Source organism: Bombus flavifrons, chromosome 11 (genome assembly GCF_040668555.2).
Source record: "Bombus flavifrons isolate JBK064 chromosome 11, iyBomFlav1_principal, whole genome shotgun sequence".
Lineage (NCBI taxonomy): Eukaryota > Metazoa > Arthropoda > Insecta > Hymenoptera > Apidae > Bombus > Bombus flavifrons.
In genome coordinates, this window is record NC_138452.1 from 5,685,791 (window position 1) to 5,706,553 (window position 20,763).

At 37.8% G+C, this 20,763-nt stretch overlaps 1 protein-coding gene across 1 annotated transcript in view; it reads left to right on the forward strand.

Moving 5' to 3' along the window:
- Positions 1-6,436: 6,436 nt before the first annotated feature.
- LOC138184902 (alkaline phosphatase) overlaps positions 6,437-20,763 on the forward strand; it is a 243,450-nt gene continuing 229,123 nt past the window's right edge. The window contains exon 1 of the mRNA XM_069123343.1: positions 6,437-8,058. Coding sequence (XP_068979444.1) covers positions 7,968-8,058 — 91 coding nt within the window. The 5' untranslated portion in view covers positions 6,437-7,967. The remainder of the gene's footprint in view (positions 8,059-20,763) is intronic.

Consider the following 20,763-nt stretch of genomic DNA (forward strand, 5'->3'; position numbering starts at 1 on the left):
AAGCCACTTTCGTAAAGCGAACGTAGGTTCGTTCAACAGGACGATGCAGGACCCTGAAACTTGGCAAAATTTACCCATCAAGATTATTCCTTTCTAAGAACTTTTTTCCCGAAATACGCCATTCGTTTTGGATAGAATGCGTCTGTCGCAACAATATCTTTCAATGATGTATTTCTATGTTACTGTGGTAATAACTCGTTTCGTTTTCCCTTGTCATAGTCGATATATTATGTATCTTTGTTCGCATAAGATATCTCGCATGAACTGGAGCTATTTCCACAGCTACTTAAGGGTATTGTTCCATACAGTTTACACATATTGCAACTATGAATAGCGCAACTTTGCCAGCAAGGACGCAAAGCTGCTTTCCAGGGAAAATATTTATTGTTAAGCAACAGCAGACGTGCGACGTACGGTATCGAGAGGATTTCCTCGCTGTAGTCGCTTTTTGGATTACTTCGACGTAGAGAGAAATCAGAAGAAGCGTGTTTCTATCAATCGTTCGACATTTCAGTACTTCGTTTGTCCAGGTTTCTCGACGCTTCTCGGAAAAATCGTTGCGCTTTATGGGGCTACGACGAAACGATCAAATTTTTACAAAATTACGCGTACAATGGATCGATTCGCTTTATGATCGACGTGTCCGTCATACATCCTGACGGGTAGCTGACAGGAAAATCGTAAAATGCCTAGGTAAGGGTTACACGTAAAGCCCGACCACCGTCGGCATTGATGAATTGTTAAAAGCTTCTCTGAATATTCGATGGCAGAATGGAGAATACATGTTTTGTTCTGGATGTGCAGCTGTACCTGTCGAAAACGTGCTATGACAGCTGATTCTGACTGGCTCTTGCCGCGATTTAAAATTACGGTTACCTAGTTGCAAGCTAATTTCAAAATCCAAGACTGTATACGTTTTCGTATTGATATACATATTTACGTCATACATAGTCGGTGAGAACCATATAGCAATGTTGTCAATTATAATGAAGCGCGCTAACACAGATTAGAAGTTGTAAGCCTGTTGAAACATTTAAACATCAGGCAGCAAAATTTCTATATGATACGTATCGATCGTGTAAAAGATAGAAAATTACGTACATTTAGAATTTGCTTCAAGCACTGTTTTATTCGATTATCAGAACAAACTCGAGTGTCAGCGGCGTCTATTTTTGTTGCACTTACATTTTAAAGTGCTGTTTCGGAACTCAAAGCATATAAATTTAAACACCTGACCGCTTTTATCGCCTCGTTGTATCTCTTTCACCGACTGTACGCGTTGATCTGTTTTTGCCAAGTCCCAAGATATTTGCTTATCAATGCAGAAAGTTTCGCTATTCATCGTGGCAAAAATTATATTACTTCGATAAGCAACGCTCGAACGCAATTCACCGATTTGCTCTGCTTTGGATTGAATTGGATCGTATCTATATAGAGTATCCAGTTTTATTAAGTATTGAGTTTTATCTTGATAGCGTTGCAGTCAGGGGGATCAACAATAATTTCGCTGTTCTTGATAGCTATATCCCAACTTGTTATAAACTCGTTCGTTCGTGTTTATTGTTTTAAAACAGGAATCAGTTACATAGCAATTTCTACTTCTCATTTATTTGTCTTCAACTTTACCGCTTCTTGAAATTACGAAGATCTAACGACTGCTTGAGAATTCAGTTCGTTACGATCGCTGGAAGATAACGAGCGTCTATGAATAGCGTCTATTATGATCAACTTTTGGAAACAAAGTGTCGTCGCTTTTGTACGAACGTCTAATTCTGAAACTTTAATCAGCTGTTTCTTTTAAATCTATAAGCTTAGCAATCTATAGAATCGATTTGAAGCGTACAGTTAATTTCCATGTTTGTTTCTTCGTGGTATCGATAAATTTGGATGACTAGGATCGTGGATGAAGCAGCTACATATGTATCAATAGGTCAGTCTGAAAAGTTTCCACTCGTCAAGGTCTGACACTGATTTGGCCATAAAATCTCGTGGAACAAAACGCGAAAATATTCAGTCTCTCCGCGGCTTTACATGGTTTCGTGCACGCAAAATGGTCTGGTGTGCCGAGGTGTACGATGATTTCTGGAACGAAAAAAAAAAAAAAAAAAATGAAGAGAAGGGGGAGGCGGATCGATCTCTCGACGTTAAAAAAGAGGCGTAGCCGGAACAGAGACGAAATTGTTGAAAATTCCAATTTCATTTGAAGTACGCCGATGACCGTAAGGGAACAGTGGTCGCAAAATGATTGACTCTAGTCCTTTTCTTTTTCGAATTCACTCAACGTGACGCAGTAAAACGATGGACTCGAGCTTCATTGTTCAGCCGAGTTCTTGATGTCATATAAACTCCAACATGCATTCATAAGTTAATCTTCGTTCTTAATCTCGTATAAGCATATTCGTATTTATGGTATATGAACGCGAGTACATAATTCTGCGAGAAAATTTGCAAAATTCGCCGGTATGTTTGTACGGAATATTATTTCAAGATTTAAATGTTATTAACAACATAATCCTCATTTGGAAGATCGATCGATATATACAAATAAGAATCAGGCGTATTTCAATGATTTAACTTGTGTTAAGTTATATTCGTTATTAACTATTTAAATGTATCAGGCTTGAAGTCTGTCCTTCCGTTTCGTGCAATCCCATAGAATGAGATTTAAAGGGGATAGATCAGATGACTGTGAGACAGAGATCATCCAGTTCTTTCTATCCATTGACCAACGATCCTAAATTTTATTTAACAATTCTATTGCATCCTAAGGTCTTGCATAGGGATGCCATCGACTAAATTAATTTATACTTTTTAATACTTTTCGATTATTATAAAGTATAACAACTATAGAGAGAAGGAGATCGCCTCCAACAAAATGAGAATATAATCGCCTAAATAGCCATCGTAACAGAGTTAAATCGACTTATTTTTATGTAATCCTTTTTGTTTAGAAAGATGTCTCAAACATACCGGGAAAGTTTGTCGGGTTTCTCTCGTTAAAACAGTACCATTGAAACATAGTATGTACGGGAATATTCGTGGATACGAGTACCTATAGGATAACTGTCGGGTCTTTTACTTTTTAACGTTCTACCAGAATTGCATACTAGCAGTGGATTCATCGGTTAGACAATTTTGACCTAGACCTTTTAAACGTAATAAAAGCTCGGTTATATCGATATTGAAATTCGTGTAGATTCGTTTGCTTTTGTTTTTCAAGATTCACGTTAAACATTTATATCGCTTTTCTCCTTATCTCGATTATATGTGAAAATTTATTGTTTGATAAAATAACATACAAACATAAAGATAAAATCACGAAACACGCTATTAACTGTTTGTAAAAGCAAAAACAGAAGAAAACAAGTGGGAAGAACAAGCGAAAGCGAAAAAATGTGTAGATGGTAGACCATTAAGTATGCATCCGAGCAAAAACAAATTTCCTCCGTAATGTTCCGTGCAGCATAAGAGGCAAAATTAATTTCTTGAGGTGGATCTAGTCTTTAGACAGGAATTTTTGTTGCAAGACACATGGAATAATAAATTTTACGAATGCGAGGTACAATTTGATAGTGGCTAATACCATAATGCATGTTAAATAGGTGAGACAAGTAACACGTTACAGATAAATATTATACGTTCGAAATTGGAATTTATTATCAGTGAATTACGCGTATTGTTAGGGAATCGGATATCTAAATCAAAGTTTGTTAATTTTAATTTATAATTAAATTCTACACAATGCGAACGAATATATATGTGAAAGATACACCGAATTTCTGTTTTTGAACTTACACGAATAGGAAATTATTATGTTAAGAACGAGTAAATCTTTGCAAAACTTTGATTATTGCGTTGGGTTATTTCGATCTTCCGAGTTTATATTCACGTTTAGAGGCAGACTGCGAAATGCTTCAGAGTGAATATCACCATGTCAAACTGCAGGAAGTGCCTACTGCTTTAACGCGACCAAATTGCATCCGGTGTGCGACACACGCCTCTTTCTTTTTCAATTTATAAATATCGCAGCACCGCTGCGTGCTCTGCCAAATATTTGGATCATAACCAACTGCAGTTCATTCACAAATATCAAAAGCTCCTATATCTAGGAAATATCGGAGCTATATAAATACAGATTACGACAAACATCTTCGGCTTAAATCCGACATCAACGAAATGAGAATATGTAAAACCTATCAAAGATCTATTTAGAAGAATTCTAATTATACCTATTATTTTTATTACGCGAATATTTCAGACATATCGCTATCATATAGCACGAGAAACGTTAAATGTTTTATTCATACTGTAAAAATTCAATTTATACGTCCTGTCTTTTGTAACCATGCAATTTTTTCATCCTGAACACTGTTGCTCCCGAGCATATTAAATTCAGATCAGTTTCAGCGCGACGATGTTTCATATTCTGCCTGTAATATGTCTTCCTAAGTATTGGTACGGCATTTTTAACGCGTGGAAAAATCATTGTAAATTCATGGACTTTGTGAAACCCATGGAAATTAAATAGAATGAAAAAAGAAAAAGGGAAAAGAAGAAAGGAAGGAGAAAACTGTGATTCGAGCAAAAGTGACATGTTTACGCGCATAGGATTGTAATAGCGTTACTATATAACATAGAATTTCCGGGATAGCGTATCGTTGATATTTTATTGGATTAATTCTGTGCCGGGTCCATGCATCATAACGCCGGCTATCTGTATGTATCGTGCACTCTGTATCAGACTGTAATTTTGTCGCATAAATTTTATGTCAAATTTACGATACGCTGTCCACGGCGAGGAGAACTAAATCGTCTAATGACAAACTGCGTCCGTTATCGGCGCGACTTTGCTCAATTATTTGTTGGCGATGTTCACACGTGTATTATCGAAAGCTGCACGGATTTATTCTTACGCGATCGCCTTTATGCCGTATTTCATCGATACCACTTCGATTTTTCTGGTTCAATTAGTTTAATGTCGAATCTTCCAGTCTAGTTCGCAGTCGTGGAATACGAAATTAATTTTGAATAATAATTTATAAGAAACGATATCTGAAACTCAACGGGAATTCGGTTTTACTGTGAAATTTATTCGAAATCGATTGCAGTTATTTTGACAACGCGTAGGTGTACGTTAGCGAAAAATATACATTTGCAAAATGATAACGACAAAACGATGGGTTTGTTTTCAATACCTTACAATTAGTTACAGGCTTTTGCACTAAACGGAAATGTTTTCGAAATGTTCGGTTTTTCACACAGCTACAGTTTTACACAAATGTTTGAAAATTAAACAGATCGTTAAAAAATTAATGACACGAATACCACGCGTGGTTTTATTCCTAAAGTTGGTCGTGGTGACCCAGTTTAATCCATTTTAAACGAAAATAAATCATCGATATTGGTAAATTGGATAATTAAGCCCAGAGGTCAGCTGTAACTGCGATTGTTCCTTTTTGTTGCCAAATATGGCACAACGTACACGACGATGTAACGTAAAACGAAGAATTGAAAAAGATAAAACATCGAAATTCGTTTCGATGTTCGGGCCGACAGAATCGTAACTGTTATAAAACAGCTTGCAGTACAAGAGCGCAGCGAAACGGATAGGTTGTAAATTAAAGTGAATTAGTTAAAAAGAGCGTTAAATCGGCCAACACAGCCAGCTATGTTGTTACTTTATGGTTTTCGGCTTGTATCCATGATCACGCGTTCGGTTCATTGCATCTGGCAATAACAGCTGCTGGAGCATAGCGATCACACGTAGTTTCACACTTCGGTTTAATACTGGTACAACAGGCTTATAACGAGAGCAGTCCGAGTTGTATTACGTTCGCATCTAGTACCTGCTTGTTTCAGGCTCGTTTTGATTTACGACGCTCGTTGCTTTACGGATTCGTCGTTATGAGGCTATGAGAACGCAAAGAATCCCAGCTGTTGCTCACACCGTCAGCGTTCCTTCATCGAACTCTTTCATTTTCATGCCTTTTTCAATTTGGATTCCTTACTACGATACATCCATCGTTATCGGTCGTTCTCAGCGTTTTAACTTATCATCTCATTGCCTCGGTTTAATCGACTACGCAAAGAACAAATGTCACGACCCACTTGTGCCTCATCCCAGAAAATATCGTGAAACTCGATTTTGAATTGAGAAGAAGCGCGAGTCACATGCAACGATTCACCCTCGTTTCACCTGATTTTTCATAAGTTTTGAGCAACGTGCGATATATTGTGATCAGGGCGAACGGATGGGATGAACCGTTGTGAAACAGTAATAAGTAAAATAAGAAGATAGCGCATGTATCTGGAGCAATAGGTGTGTAAGGGTGGGAGGTGGCGGTGCTATCAGTGTGCCACGGCGCAACCGGACAGGCGTTTCACGATGGGGGTGGCTGGATAGAGGCGCCTAACAGTAGCTGAGTCGCATGATCCCTTCACTCGGGTCCGCACGGCTACCGTCGTCTCTGCTCGGCTCTCCGATCGGATCTCCGTGTTTCGAAGAAGCGCTTGGCGAGTTTACCGAACCGTTCGTGCCACTGCGCTCGCATTCGGTTGCGCGAACTCTTCTCGTTTTCGCGCGTGCAACTATCTCCTCTTTCCTCGCTTGTCACTCGCTCGTCTCTTTGTTACATCGTTTACCGCGCTCCGTTCCGGTCGTTTTTATCCGCCACGCGGCGAAGATGATGACGTTCGCCAGCGATCTCATGGATTCGTGACGATCATCGCGTATCGTTTGCACAAGGCGACTATATCCTTGCACGCATGTACTTTTGTTCGTTCAGTATAATCGAACGAGGGACATAAAATTATTAACAAGTGTATGTAGTGTTTCTGTCGATATTCTGAAAAGAAAAGTGTATTGCTGTTGCGTCACATGTTGATCTTCGTGATCTTGCGACGAATTTTCGAACGAGCTCCTCCTCGTGTTAAGAGTATTCGATTAATTCGATTCTCTGGAATGAATGTATTGTGAAATATTGGAGAGAAGAAAGAACATAGTGTATCGCAGTTTATTCACGGCTCTGGGTGCCTCGTCTGCCTTCGTTGGTTTTCCCGCGATTTTCGCAGCCACCATCAAGGATGCGAGTCTCGTACATTTTCGAGGAGCATAAGCTTCTAGTGAAACTTGGTAATCGTTAAAACAGGACCTCCAGGCTGATCGTTAAATTTTAGATGAATAAGGAATCTGATTGCTTCTAACGAAAGAGAAGTGGAGCTTCGATTCTACGATCGTAAACCGCTGCCGAGTTACCATAGATGATGTATATCGGAAAGGAACTTGAGCGTGAACACGATGTCGTTTCTTTCGAATTGGTCATGATAAACCAACGAACAAAAAGTTAATTTTTCGCTAAACGGTAAACGAATCGTGAACTAATCGCGAGTGAATAACATAGACGTTACCTACACGAACCAATATTTGATTTCGATGATTCAAGTGGTAATACGTTTGTTCAAACCACATCTGTACCTGTTAACGTCGTAACTGAACATTTTCCGTAAAGAAGATTTTTGAGACGCAAGTAATCATCGAATGGAAAATACAACGAATCGTAATAATTAAAATAAAAAATACTTTTAAATATCGCGGCAAGCGTTCAAGATGTTCGATTCATTAGGACCGACTGGTTCACTGATTAGACGAAGCTGTAGTAGCGACTTAAAGCTAAAGAAGAGTATAAAATCCCTTTGCTGAGCGAAATTGGCTAATTAAAGCAGTTCATTTAGCATTCCATCGTGAGATCGGTTAATGTCGCCACGGTGGAGGGATCGAAGTAGCTACGGTTATCCGTCTGAGTGGTGTTTGCGTCGGGATATACGGCTACAGATCTGACGAACAGCTGGGAATCGATGAATCGTTTTTTCCCTGGCTAACGTTTCCTTGGCACAGGGATATTCGTTGAAAGGGGGAATGAAGGGCCATCCGGACAGCACGTAGGGACTGGCCCTTCTCGTTTTCGGAGATGTGGCGCTATCTACAGTACACTATCTTCGGGCTTACCGTCATCCTGCTGACGATTCATGAGATAGTCCTCGTGCGAGCTGGCGAACAAGGTAATGACAGTACATGCGTTTTATCTTTCGTTACAAGGACACCTAATTTTTCGGAGAAGGAAAGGACAATTCTTAAAATATATTTTTGGAAATGTCAATATTCCTCTTGCATAGTTTTTAATGGTAACGACATGTAATAATTTAGCGTAATATTAGAGAATCAGAAATGTCACGCGATTACTTTTTTATTGATTTCTTTTGAACGAGAATATAACATTTTGAACTTTTCTATAGATCAGTAAAAAATGAGATATTGAAGTTGCAAATTTTCATCAATCAAAAATTCGTGTTTGGTCCGTTAAAACGTAATCAAAGTAATTTACTTAAATATATTTGACGCAATTACTTTACTCGTAAGAACGAACAGCATACACGAGTAAGAAGAAATTAAGAAATAATTGTAAAAGAGAAAAGAAAAATAGATTGGCCGAAATTTAGCGAAGTGAAAACAGTCAGGCTACGAATACTTATTTTACTTCATTGGTCAATAATTGAACGTGTACCGAGGGCTGTACGTTTGTTTTTCGACGAAATGAGCAACGCCTATACGTCCGTATACGCTTTCAATTACTTCCAATCAAATAATTCTATAGCGAACATTTCTGCTCTGAAAATTTTTTTTATTGTCACTACGCGATTTTAATTCCATAATGTGCAAAGCTGTCTGCGGAAAAAGCGGCACTGTGATTGAAAGGTACGAAATTCGAATATTAATCTGTCCATTATAAAATTTATCGTAAAACAGTGAAATCAGGAAAGAAGTATGTATAGAGTCGATATTTATGTTAAGGAAATTTTAGCGAACTACGTACAATCAGGACAGATGTATTTGATATAAAACGTAGAATTCGCTACAGAAAAGATATATTTCGAGAAATTTCAAATAAACTTTGAATTCGCCGTAATTAATTAGCAATTAATAAGTTTGTAGCTAATAAAAATGCCTTAGGCATTGCAATTATCAAAAATAATGATTTATTTTCTTCTCTGTCTTCGTACAATCCTCGCGTTTTTAAATATTTCTTTCTCGTGTGTTCAGTTTTATTCAGATATTTTATAATAATACATCTTCCGAGAACTACGTCAACGGATGAGAATGTACTAATTAAAGCTTCCGCGTAACAATTTTATAAAAGTTGTCAAACGCCACCGAGAAAAGTAATTTATACGCCTATATAAAATATATTTTTACGTGACCTGATTATGCGACGCGAAATGTATCACGAGTAAACTTTACCATTAGTCTTTTTAACTTCCTTTCCAATCGTGGATTATTTTAATTTGCTTTTCATCCTCTTTAATTATTATTACTAATTCTGATGACATGAACTGTTAATCGATAAACTTGAATTAGTTCTTGTAATTGTTGTGAAACTTCCGTCGGTTGATCGAACGATTTCCAATATTTCACGGTCTGCGTTTCGCATGTATAGTTATCGCGAAGTGTGTAAGACATCGACGGTAATGCAATTTCCTTCTGTCCTGAATGCTATTTATCAGAAATTTCTTTTTCATGCTATAAATACGCGCTACCAATCCTCCCTTCTTGACACAATAGATGAGTATTGTATCGTTGATTTATTTCTTTTGTGTTGCTAAGTGGAACAGTTTTTACCGAAACAATATTTTCCGTAGATGATGCTTCTATATAAAATTAAATTTTTGATTGTTCGCCGTGTTTTCGTTTTTCCTCGCGTTGCTTTCTAGTTTAGATCTTCCAAACTTTCCATTAACAGAAACGAAGTTCTTTTAAGCATCGCAATTATCTCCAAGAATCGAGAAAGAATAAACCGAGAAATTTGATTAAGAATGTTCACTTCCCACCAGTTTTCCTCAGATCTTCGCTCTATGATTCTGCCTGGTCAGCGTTGCAATTTCACTAACAGAATTAGCTGTAAATCCCTTTAATATTTGAACTTGCTAGTTAGCAGTAGATGGGTATGTTTGGTTTTGATCAGCCACAATGCGTGAACGAGAGTATGCACAGTTTCGCATATGCGCATATATACCACATATTGACGCGTTTTAGTAGCGCAATGCAAATTGTAATGGCTTTACAGTTTCATAACAAAGTTACATATATGTACAATCTATTCAACTTTATGAATTATAAGTGTTCGCCTGGCGTGTGCAGCGAAGCTGAAATCAATGTTTCCTTTTATCAATTTCGCTAGAGATTTCCAATTCATTTCTGTGTTATTCACTCTCCTCGTATTCCGTTCCCTTTTTTCTTTCCTCGTTTTTCACTGAATAAGAAAGACGAGTAACGAAGCAAAATTTTATACCGAACGTTGAAACATCGGTTTTGTGTAAAACGCATTCGCATATAACCGTAATTTTTTTTATAACTATTTTGTATTTCTAGCAGAAACCATTTGTTTGTTACATTTACTTGTTCAAGAGGATTCTACTATTATCGTAGCAAAGAAATTTATCTTTCGTACTGCCTTTTAAATTTTCGCCAGTTTCAAATAGGCACAACCAAATGTGAAGTATCCATCGTGGAGGCGTTGAGAAACTTTTTTCAAGTTCTCTTTAGCTCTGTTAGAATTCGCCGGTGAGCATTCTCAACTCAATTTGTCGTAACGAATACCGTTCGTAACAATTCTTTCCGTGTAGTAGAGTTAAGCGAGCAGGATCGTGTTAAGCTGGTGAGTTTCACGAATCGATCAAATCTGCGATACGTTCGCCATCGTTTTGTTCGTTTATCGATACAATCGAATCCTATTGTGAAGCTGTGACCGCAACATCACACTCGGTTGCTAGAAGATATATATATTAATCTGTCGTTTATTTCCATTGTTTTCCAGCAGAATGATCTTTGACGTTCATTATCGTTAATCTCTTATCTACTCCTGTTTGCGATTGTAACACGCGAGTCAATGTTGCAGATACGATCGATGATCCCGAAAAACTCGTAAATTTAATACTCAGCAAGCCAGCCATGTTCTATTTTCGTTCTGAAAGAACGAGTATTGTTTTGGCCAAAGAATATTTCCGAGACCAAAACTGTGAGTCCAATGCGATGATTAGCATATCTGGGAATGATCACACTAAATTGCCTAACTCGCATAAGATCTCATAACTTGTATTTCAGATATATGTATAGAAAATAACGTAGTGGTGGAAAGCTTTGCAAACAGAATACGAGTAACGTATTGTAGAATAAAAATTGTATTTCACAAAAGAGTTTGTCCTACATACTCTGCGCAGTATCATTATATCGCATGTACCACGTGACAGTTTATGTTATTGACCTTGTAATGGTGAAATAACCATATTTTTGGCAGATGTTTTTACACGTTGGTACATGGAAATTACAATGTTGTTTGTTTATGATTTTTCACGACTCGTAAATGTTTTGGTACTGTTGAAACAAATACGAATGAATAAGATTGGGAAGATTGGCCTTTTGAAATATTACAAACAGAAAATGGTAGAAAATGAGTTTACTGGAATATTTATTCGATCGTGTTGTTCTGTAAAGCTGCTGTCGATTTTGTTATTTAAAATGTTATTATTAAACGGATATCGACGAAAGGATCGATGTAAATTTTGATTTACTTTCGATTTCACCTATTCACGTGGATTCGTTAGTAAGGCTAATTTAATATTCATATCGAACTGGATTATTCAAATTAAACATTACGTGCACTCTATTAAACATAATTGTCGCGTTAAAATGTTAATCTCGATACATGTAACGTGTAAAGTGCATCGATAGCCATGGTGAGGCGAAAAAGGGAGAAAGTCATCGGCCAAGCTGAAATTTCACCATCGTTCATGGCTCTTGGACAATTAATTTCCCTCCATTACACGAGCCGTGCGGAAGATTAATAAACTTCATCTCGTCACGCTCGTAACGCGGTGTGCCAGCTTAGTTTACCTTGGAGTTTATCTACCAACGAGCATAAATGCTCGCAATTTGTTCACGCTTGTACCAGATAGTGAGGTAATAGAAACTTCATCGTGCATCTGACGCCGTTGCCATTGTTTGTGGCTTAAAACTAGCCCTCGTAGCTTTCCTCTAATCACTCGATTAGTTGTAATATCGTGGAGTAAACCAGTTAAACACAACGAATTCATCACGCTACTTACATGTATACAACGTGAAGCTGACTTTGAAAAAATTTTCCTCGTGATACCGTCTTATCTGCGAAAATTAAGCCGAGTTCGAGTACGGTGGCGAGGAAGGGGCTGCATTACGTCAAATGAAAAAAGTTTTATTCCGGGAACTTTGGATAGGAAACTTTCTAAGGAACACATTTGATTATATGTCACGGTATCTCTTTTCCCTTCCTCTGTCACGCAGATATCTCGCTCGTGAGTTTGCAACTTCTCTTTTCCACAGTTTTGAGAACAAGTCTCGCGTGTCAGGAGCTTCTCTTTTCGTTCGATCGGAAAAAAAATCGACAAATATTTTTTCCACGACAGGCTAAAATCGTTCTACTCGCGAACGATGTTGGAGACTGTCCGACAAGATTGTCAGCAGTATCTGAACAGTTCCCGAGATTCACGTTCACGAGAACGTAATGTTCCAAGAGATCTCAAGCAGATAACGTGTATCCAATTGTTTGAAGTAACTGACGAGAATCCTGGGTACAGAGCCCGGGTATTAGACACTGGACACTTAACCATCGCGGAGAACGTATTTCCGTGTACTTTATCGCAATCGAAACAGATTGCGGGGTAATTGAATTGGATAACGATAAGATGAAAGTAATATTTTACAATAATTGGACAGAATAACATACAGTGTGTTATAGCAACGGAGAATAAAGCTGCGCTCTTGAGTTTTTCAGTTTCAATTTTAATTACTTACCATTTGTTTCTAGGATGGTTAATAGAGTAACGATGAAAGTTATGTTTTATTCTTAGCGCATTCTAAGCGATTCCAAATTGTTTCTATTTGCCAATTTCTAATATGAAATAATGTTAAGAGTCAAATGTACGTCGTAATTTATCGGGTGTAAGCAACTAAAAATTTAGTGGGTAGATGTTATTCATTTCGTTACATTTTTTTTTATTTTGGAAATTACCTACCTCTTACAAAATGCATTGGTACTGAATAGTTCGTCACGAAATTTGCATTCGGAACACGTTCGTTGTGGAAATGAAAGTACGGCTTCTACGCTTGTTCGTTATCTATCAAGTGTCTGTCTTTATTCCTTTAATTTGCCATCGTCCCCTCCGGGACGAATGTCTCGGTATTACATTCGATGCGAGAAAAGAAGGGGAGTAAAACATTCGTTTCGTAGGAATTGGATATCCAGTTTAACCAAATTTGTTCCAAAGAAATCAGTTTTAAGGCAATTTTATTTCATTCTTTCCACCGTCAGTCGATCCTTCCGTTTCAGTGTTGGTAGAAATCAAATTAATCTTTTATGGGTTAATCGATGGAAGGGAACAGTTTACGTGTACATTTTAAACAAATCGTAGCAATAGAAATTTTCTTATATTCAACTGCTTGCTAGTGTTATCTTTTATCTTGCATTTAACGTTCTTTTAAGTAAACGATTGATGAAGTAAATGAAACAAATTCAGCATACTTTTGTGTGCAAATTTATGAAATCTTGTAGAAATGTAAGGTGAAAAAATCTGTTAGTCTGCAATCTGTACTGATGCTTCGCTATTTATACTCGTGACTTGTATATATTTGAAAAAATTGCGAGATAATTTTCTGCAGTCTTTTCTTAAGCGTGTTTTCCAGAGATGGCCTACGAGAAAGTAGCTTATTAGCAAGGTTGGTAACTCGTTTAACTTTTTCTACGCAATGATATCGTCGAGACGACTTCGCCAGGACGTTCTTGAAACGCGCGCCTACAAATAATCCCATATAATCTAACCTTGTCGGCCGATTTTCTTCCAAGGGATTTTGTACTTCCTCTTTGCGCTAGAAGTTCCCGTATATCGATAACGCTTAACAAGCTGTGTCGTAAAAGCGACTTTGCGTCTCCTCTGCCTTTCATTTATCTTTATTCCGTAGTAACATAGCAAACGGTGGCTCGTCGAACGAAATTCGTCGGATAACGAGGATTTATGCTGGTAATTTCCGTGGCCGACTCGTTAATTCAATTTCTACTGACAATAGTACAGCTCTATCCAAATTTTTTCCGGCTCCGTTTCAATAGGTACGGCTCGAGCACGATCGCGCGGTCGAATTTAATGGAGAAAGATAACCGCCGGTCTACTCATGACGTTACCATATTTTTCCTAGTAATTGTACATAATGAAACGTGCGGGCTCGCGCAACTATACTCGTGCGTCAGAGATAAGGGGTGGATCTGGTGGATTCGCTCCATCTTGCTAGATCCTTGGGTGATTAGAGGGCTACACACGACTGTATGAAATCTGGATCGTACATCGTTCGTAGTACGTAATCTGGCCGTAATCTCCTCGTAATCTACGGCAATTTCGAGAAGGCGGCCTGCTACTTGTACTTAACACACGTCCGTGGCATAAGAATCGTTAATTACGGTAGCAGATGAGAATCGGTTTATAATTATGAGCTTTCAGTACGAGGCGTTTAATGGTTAGCAGCGTGGTACAATTAGAAGCTTCGGTACAATCTATCGCATCCGTGATTACAATCTGACCGTTGTACCAGCGATAATGAATATACGTGTACGAGTGGTACGTTTATGGTTTGCGGCTATGTGGCTTTTAACGCTTGCGTTAGGGTCAGATCGCAAGGCATTAAGTTTTCCAATTATATGGAGTTTTGGTTTGTTAAAATTTTCGATTTATTTCCCAGTTGGTCTGATAACTTTTGTAATTTCTGGTTCTAAATCGTGACAGTAGGTGGTGGAGTTGTTGCGAATGAAATTTTTAAGGTGCTAACTATCCTAGCTTTATCGAATAGAAGGTAATTCAAGTTTGCAACAATGGTCATATTCTGTGAATGAACATGCACGTTTCAATCCAATTTCTCATATATGATAAGGTATAACAGGATGTACGAAAATTTCCTTTGTTGCAGGTTACGTATTTCTGGTGATACAAGTTTTATGAGAAATACATATGATACTTTTACGCCATTGAAATGTATATTCACATTTTATCGGAGAAACTGTTGATATAAATCCTTCGCGATGGGTTTGATAGTGCATGATTTTATGTATTTTTCATACTTGAGCATTCAAATGTATTTTACTCGGAACGATTATCAATTTCCCGAGATAATACTTAGAAGTTGGCAATAATATAGATGCATTCTCGAAAATCGAAGAACTTCGATAAACGCGATGTTAGTGCATTAAGAAAATCCATCCTGTATTTTTCTCGTTATTTTCACGATGCAACGAAGTTCTTCCTTTAATGTATAAATAGCACGATTTACATGTCGCATCGTAGCTCGAATATGCCAGGCAAATTTCCTCTATTTTACTTCTTTTCCATCTTAACTTCTTATTCCGCTCCCGTACCTAGTCACACATTCGCTTTGAACGTATTCAATTTTGAGTTATACGCATTTATCGATAATTATTTTGCCTTTGATGCTCGATAACGTTAAAGATTCAGCCCGATGTATAAGCCGTTCCTTTTGCTTTCCGTTTAATCTCCATTAGCAATAATGATCGCAGCTAGTCCATTACAGTAGAGTGGATGCAACGCGCCACATAATTTTCATTTTGTTTGGCTTTTTCTTTTTCTTATACCGAAGCTTGTGTTCTTTTTCCTTTCTTCTCCTTGTGTTCGTTTTGAGGACGTAGGTGGTCGTAACCGAGGCAAAAAGATCGTTACGGGTAATGGGGTTGGGCTTAGCTTTTATCTCTTTTACCTTCTTCATCCTGATATAACCCGATTTAGCTGTCTAAGTCACGAGTAGTCACGGGATCTTCTCGAATACACCCTTTCGTGACGTTTACTCGAGATAATTATACAGGTATTACGCTTCTAACCGATCCAATCCGGACCGTGTCGTTTGGTTTTGTAATATACCATGAAATGAAAGGAACCCGCGGACTATTCCATCTTGATTCGTGTTTATTCGGCTGAACATATTTCGTAGCGGATACGTTACCACGGTTGCGGAGATAAATTACTCGATGAGAGAAATCGGCTTGATACATCCTCCGAATATATGATTATTTTGAATGGAATGTAATACCATGATATTAATTCCTGCCCATTGGTGTGCATATTGGTTGTATTATTTTCATTCGCGTTTTCCCACCGTTTCTGATGATCTCACCAAATCAGCTTCAAATTCGAACCAATAGATTCCACGAATTACTGCATACGTGTTTGATTTCAATTTATGAAATTTTCGAACTATCAACTTGTCATTTCCAACGTGTAGAAAACATAGTTTACGAGAATCTGTCAAAGTTAGAATAATTACAAAGATATCGTATGGTTTCCTTGCGTATGCCAGAGTCGAGGCGTGTTAACGTGAATACGTCCGTGACGAATGACACAAATTATGTTACGTGCCTATTAGAACACGTAAGTACATTCAACCAGATTTACGTTAAATGCCAGATTACCCTCAATTATCTTAGCAATGTAACGTCACTCAATTCGCGTTGAAACAGTTCATAATTAGTTAATTAAAATTGTCTAAGGAAAGATTTAAATAACGAGAGAATTGTTTAATTAACTGTGCGATAGCGTAATAAAGTAGTTGGAAGATTTACTCGTGACTTTGAATGGGAGGGGTGGGATTTTCATCTTTTATGCATTCCGAGTTCTCGAGAAGTTCCAATATGACGAGGCTATTGAGCGTCTTGAGTTTCTTCGCGATACATCGCTTTCATTCTCCTCGTTTCTCCTTCTTTTCAAAGTTGCAGTGTTTTATTCGCGCTCGTAATGTCATCCGTACTTCTTCTTCTCCTAATCTTTCGCAAGAAACTCGGTTACTTGTTATGAAGTTGACCGTCGATTGTGATACTTCTTCCTTTCTGGAACGCTTGTAACTTCTACAACAGACCGTTGTTACCAATTTTCCCTCTGCTTCCCGTGCGTTCCCTTACTGTTTAAGGGAACTGAAAGAAGGCACGAAACTTTCCTCCGACGTTGTATAACGTACCTACCTACGAGCGTTTACCTAGTGAAAAAATTATACACGATATTTTCATCCTTCTTCCTATAGTATATACCTTGACCAGACGACGCGAAAAAGAAGGAGACGCAAGAATAAGAAAGATACGCGAAATGTATAAAGATACAGGATTTTAAGGCGAGAGTTTTCCAAGTCAAAGGGAAATCTCGCTCTAGTTGGTTCGGCAGAAAATGTACCGAAACATTTCATACTTCGGTTGTTTTAGGTTACAGGTTGCGTTTACTTGTACGTATTTTCTTTCTTCTAAATCGCGTTAGAGCAACAAAAAAAATTCATTTAAAAATCATGCAACATTATATTTATTCAAGGATTTTAAATAAGTACAGGCATTCTTATTCGAAATAGATGCTGTGTTTTCGATCATATTTATGCTTTCTTCCGTTTTCGCAAAACAATTTTGATCCGCATTTGGTATTTTTGAATAAATAAATTCCTCGCATTCTTTTCGACTAGTTCATAATCCTCGAAGCTGAACAAGAGAGCGATCGATATGTTCCGTAATTTCTGATTTTCCATTATTTTATATCTCGATTTCGTACTATTTCGCAACTACTTGTCAATATCACGGAAAAATGCGAAATGTGAATATGACAGGTGAATTTCGAAGAGTCGGAATACCTACTAGATCCATTCATGCGAGTAGTTACTTTTCGTCGTCATGTAAAAATCGTTCTCCATTCGCCGCTGTTTTCGCGTAGTAACCTTCTTCAAACAATCGTACCTTTCTCTTCTCTTCTACTAAACTTCTCGATCAGCCGCTCGAATTAAAAGCTTCTTCTTTCTCTGGTAACTTTGCTTCTTCACTGTGAAACGTTTCAAGTTTTGAACAATATTTAGATGTTATTCGTTCAATTTTCCTTTAATAATTCACCGATTGAGTTAGTAAAGGGATTAAAATATCCGATAAAGGAAAGCTTTCGTCGTAAATAATGAAGCGTTAGGTGCCTCAGATTGGTAGCTAATTACCTTGGGTTTCTTGCAAAAGACCGGCAAGCTTCTTCACGTTCCCTTTGCGTGACGTAATTACTCACCGTCCTAATCCAGCTCTGTAAATATTTGCGCTATCGCGAAAGCGAATCGCTTCTATGACTCCGACTTCCTTATTTCAGCCAACCTCTGCTTCTAGTGCCGTTGAATTCCTAGATTTCGTGATTACACGTCAGTCAGGATTAATTGGACACGCGTATTATGTTCTCCAAGGATGAGTACGAAATAAAACGTAAGAATGTTGCATGAATACAGAGTCGTATTAAGGTCATATTGTAGCAAATTTAGCTGATACGAATATTTCAATTGTACAGAAAATGCTATTATATACAAATGCCTGCGAGAAGATGGCTGTGGATCCTGCGTAAACTCGTTGAAGTTAGTTTTGTTTAACAAAAGATACAAGGAAGTTTTAATATTGCATATCGTGCGCATCCAACAAACGTACGATATATTTAGGATTAATCGATCGTATCATGGGATTTGATTTCGCGAATGATCCTGTCTCTTTGTGACTAAACGATCCTAATATCGATGGTCTCTGGACTTGTGAGACACGGCATTGTCAATTTTAGTCTCGTGAGATAAAGTGGTTTAGACGCGCATGGACCTGGGAGTCACGATGACGATGATCTCTGATTTGTGAATTCAGCGTATATATACATTTTTATTACTATTATGGATATACAGGGTGGTTGGTAACTGGTGGTACAAGTGGAAAGGGGGTGATCCTACGCGAAAAAAGAAGTCGAAAATATGGAATAAAAATTTTTCGTTTGAGGCTCTGTTTTCGAGAAAATCGACTTTGAATTATAATATCGTTATAACGGATCTCACTGTAGATCGTTGCTCGATGGAAAAATTAAAAAAAAAGAAAAAATTAAAAAAAAATTTTTATTCTATATTTTCGACTTTTTTTTCGCGTAGAATCACCCCCTTTCCGTTTGTGCCACCAGTTACCAACCACCCTGTATATTTGGATATACCAACCCAATATACCAATATTGTAGGATTTTATTTCTTAATTTATTTAGAATGGATTAAATAGGAAACGATGGTTATTTAACGTGAACTAAATACAATAATGTGCTATAACTAAGACAACTAAATAGTTAATTTACAACTCTCGTCGCCACGGTTCCAACGCTCTCTCTCACGCGGACCACACTCTCTCGACAGCGCTGACAACACTCTGGCTTCTCAATTCACTTTCTGACTTTTCAACTCGCACTGGCTGTTAATTCGTCTTTCTCCCTTAGCATCCCTTTGTCTTTTCTCATAGGCTCATCATGTACGTGTTCGTCACCAGGGTCACGTAGGCCTTTTTTCCGCGTAACTATTCGATTGAAGGACCGACGATACATTGATGGGCCTGTCGGTACTTGGCTTTCTCGTGACATTGTTTATGGTTCACCCAATATTTCTTAGGCCATTCGTCCACGATACTATAATATACAGGGTGGTTGGTAACTGGTGGTATAAGCGGAAAGGGGGTGATTCTACGCGAAAAAAGAAGTCGAAAATATAGAATAAAAATTAAAAAAAAATTTTTTTTTTTTAATTTTTCCATCGAGACAACGATCTACAGTGAGATCCGTTATAACGTTCCGCACGCGTACCGAGCGAAAATTCAAAGTCGATTTTCTCGAAAACAAAGCCTCAAACGAAAAATTTTTATTCTATATTTTCGACTTCTTTTTTCGCGTAGAATCACCCCCTTTCCGCTTGTACTACCAGTTACCAACCACCCTGTATATACCAACCCAATTACGTGGTTGGTTCAAGCGATCTTGAATATCGTCAGTGCAACTCGTGCAATATAACTTGGCTCGATGTAAGAGATCAAACAGAAATGGAGAAGCTAAAGCGTCTTGTGGGTTGTAGAAATTTCATTTCTATAGGAACCAATGATCAGCGACATCGGGTAATGAGAATGAATCTGTTGAAATCTTCGCGGTACTGTATCGATAATTTAAATTTGTTTCTGGATATCAGAGAGTCGACAACTCTAAAAACTTCAAAAATCATAAATCTAAATCTCCAGAGTTATTTATAAGACAATTGTCCATTTATCGTAGAAAACATTACTGTACTCTGATTGTATCGCGTTCTTTTTCATTGCTTTAGATATATTCTCCGTCCAAATTGTTAGCGAGGAATGAGAAATATTCGATGTAGAAATTGTCACAGCAATGTAAACAGACCTTAAGATGGTAAGGTGTGTCTCAAACTCAGGATCAATGCCATTAGGATGTTTTAACTGTCTGGTCGTGTAGGTCAACAGTAGAGACGTTGTATGTGTGTATATCGTTTCCAAGATTTACGGCCCATTTGCGTATGCCATTTATCATTGTGGTTAGCATTTATGTGTCGTTTCGACATCTGAATTTTTATCTGTACCTCAAACGGAAACAAATATATACGTATCCGATAGATCAAAGAGTAACGTAGCTTCGTATGTATTTTTTTTTGTTTTCGTACTATTGGTGCGCGCAGTATATCACACGATCGGAGTGCACGGTACTTCGTAATCAATGGTGACAAAGTTGAATTTATTATTTCGCGATATTGCGTGACAGTTATTTTAAGATTCGCGTAAATTTATTGTTGCGACGCGCTCCAACGCCACAGATTGATAACCAGACTTTTTCTTT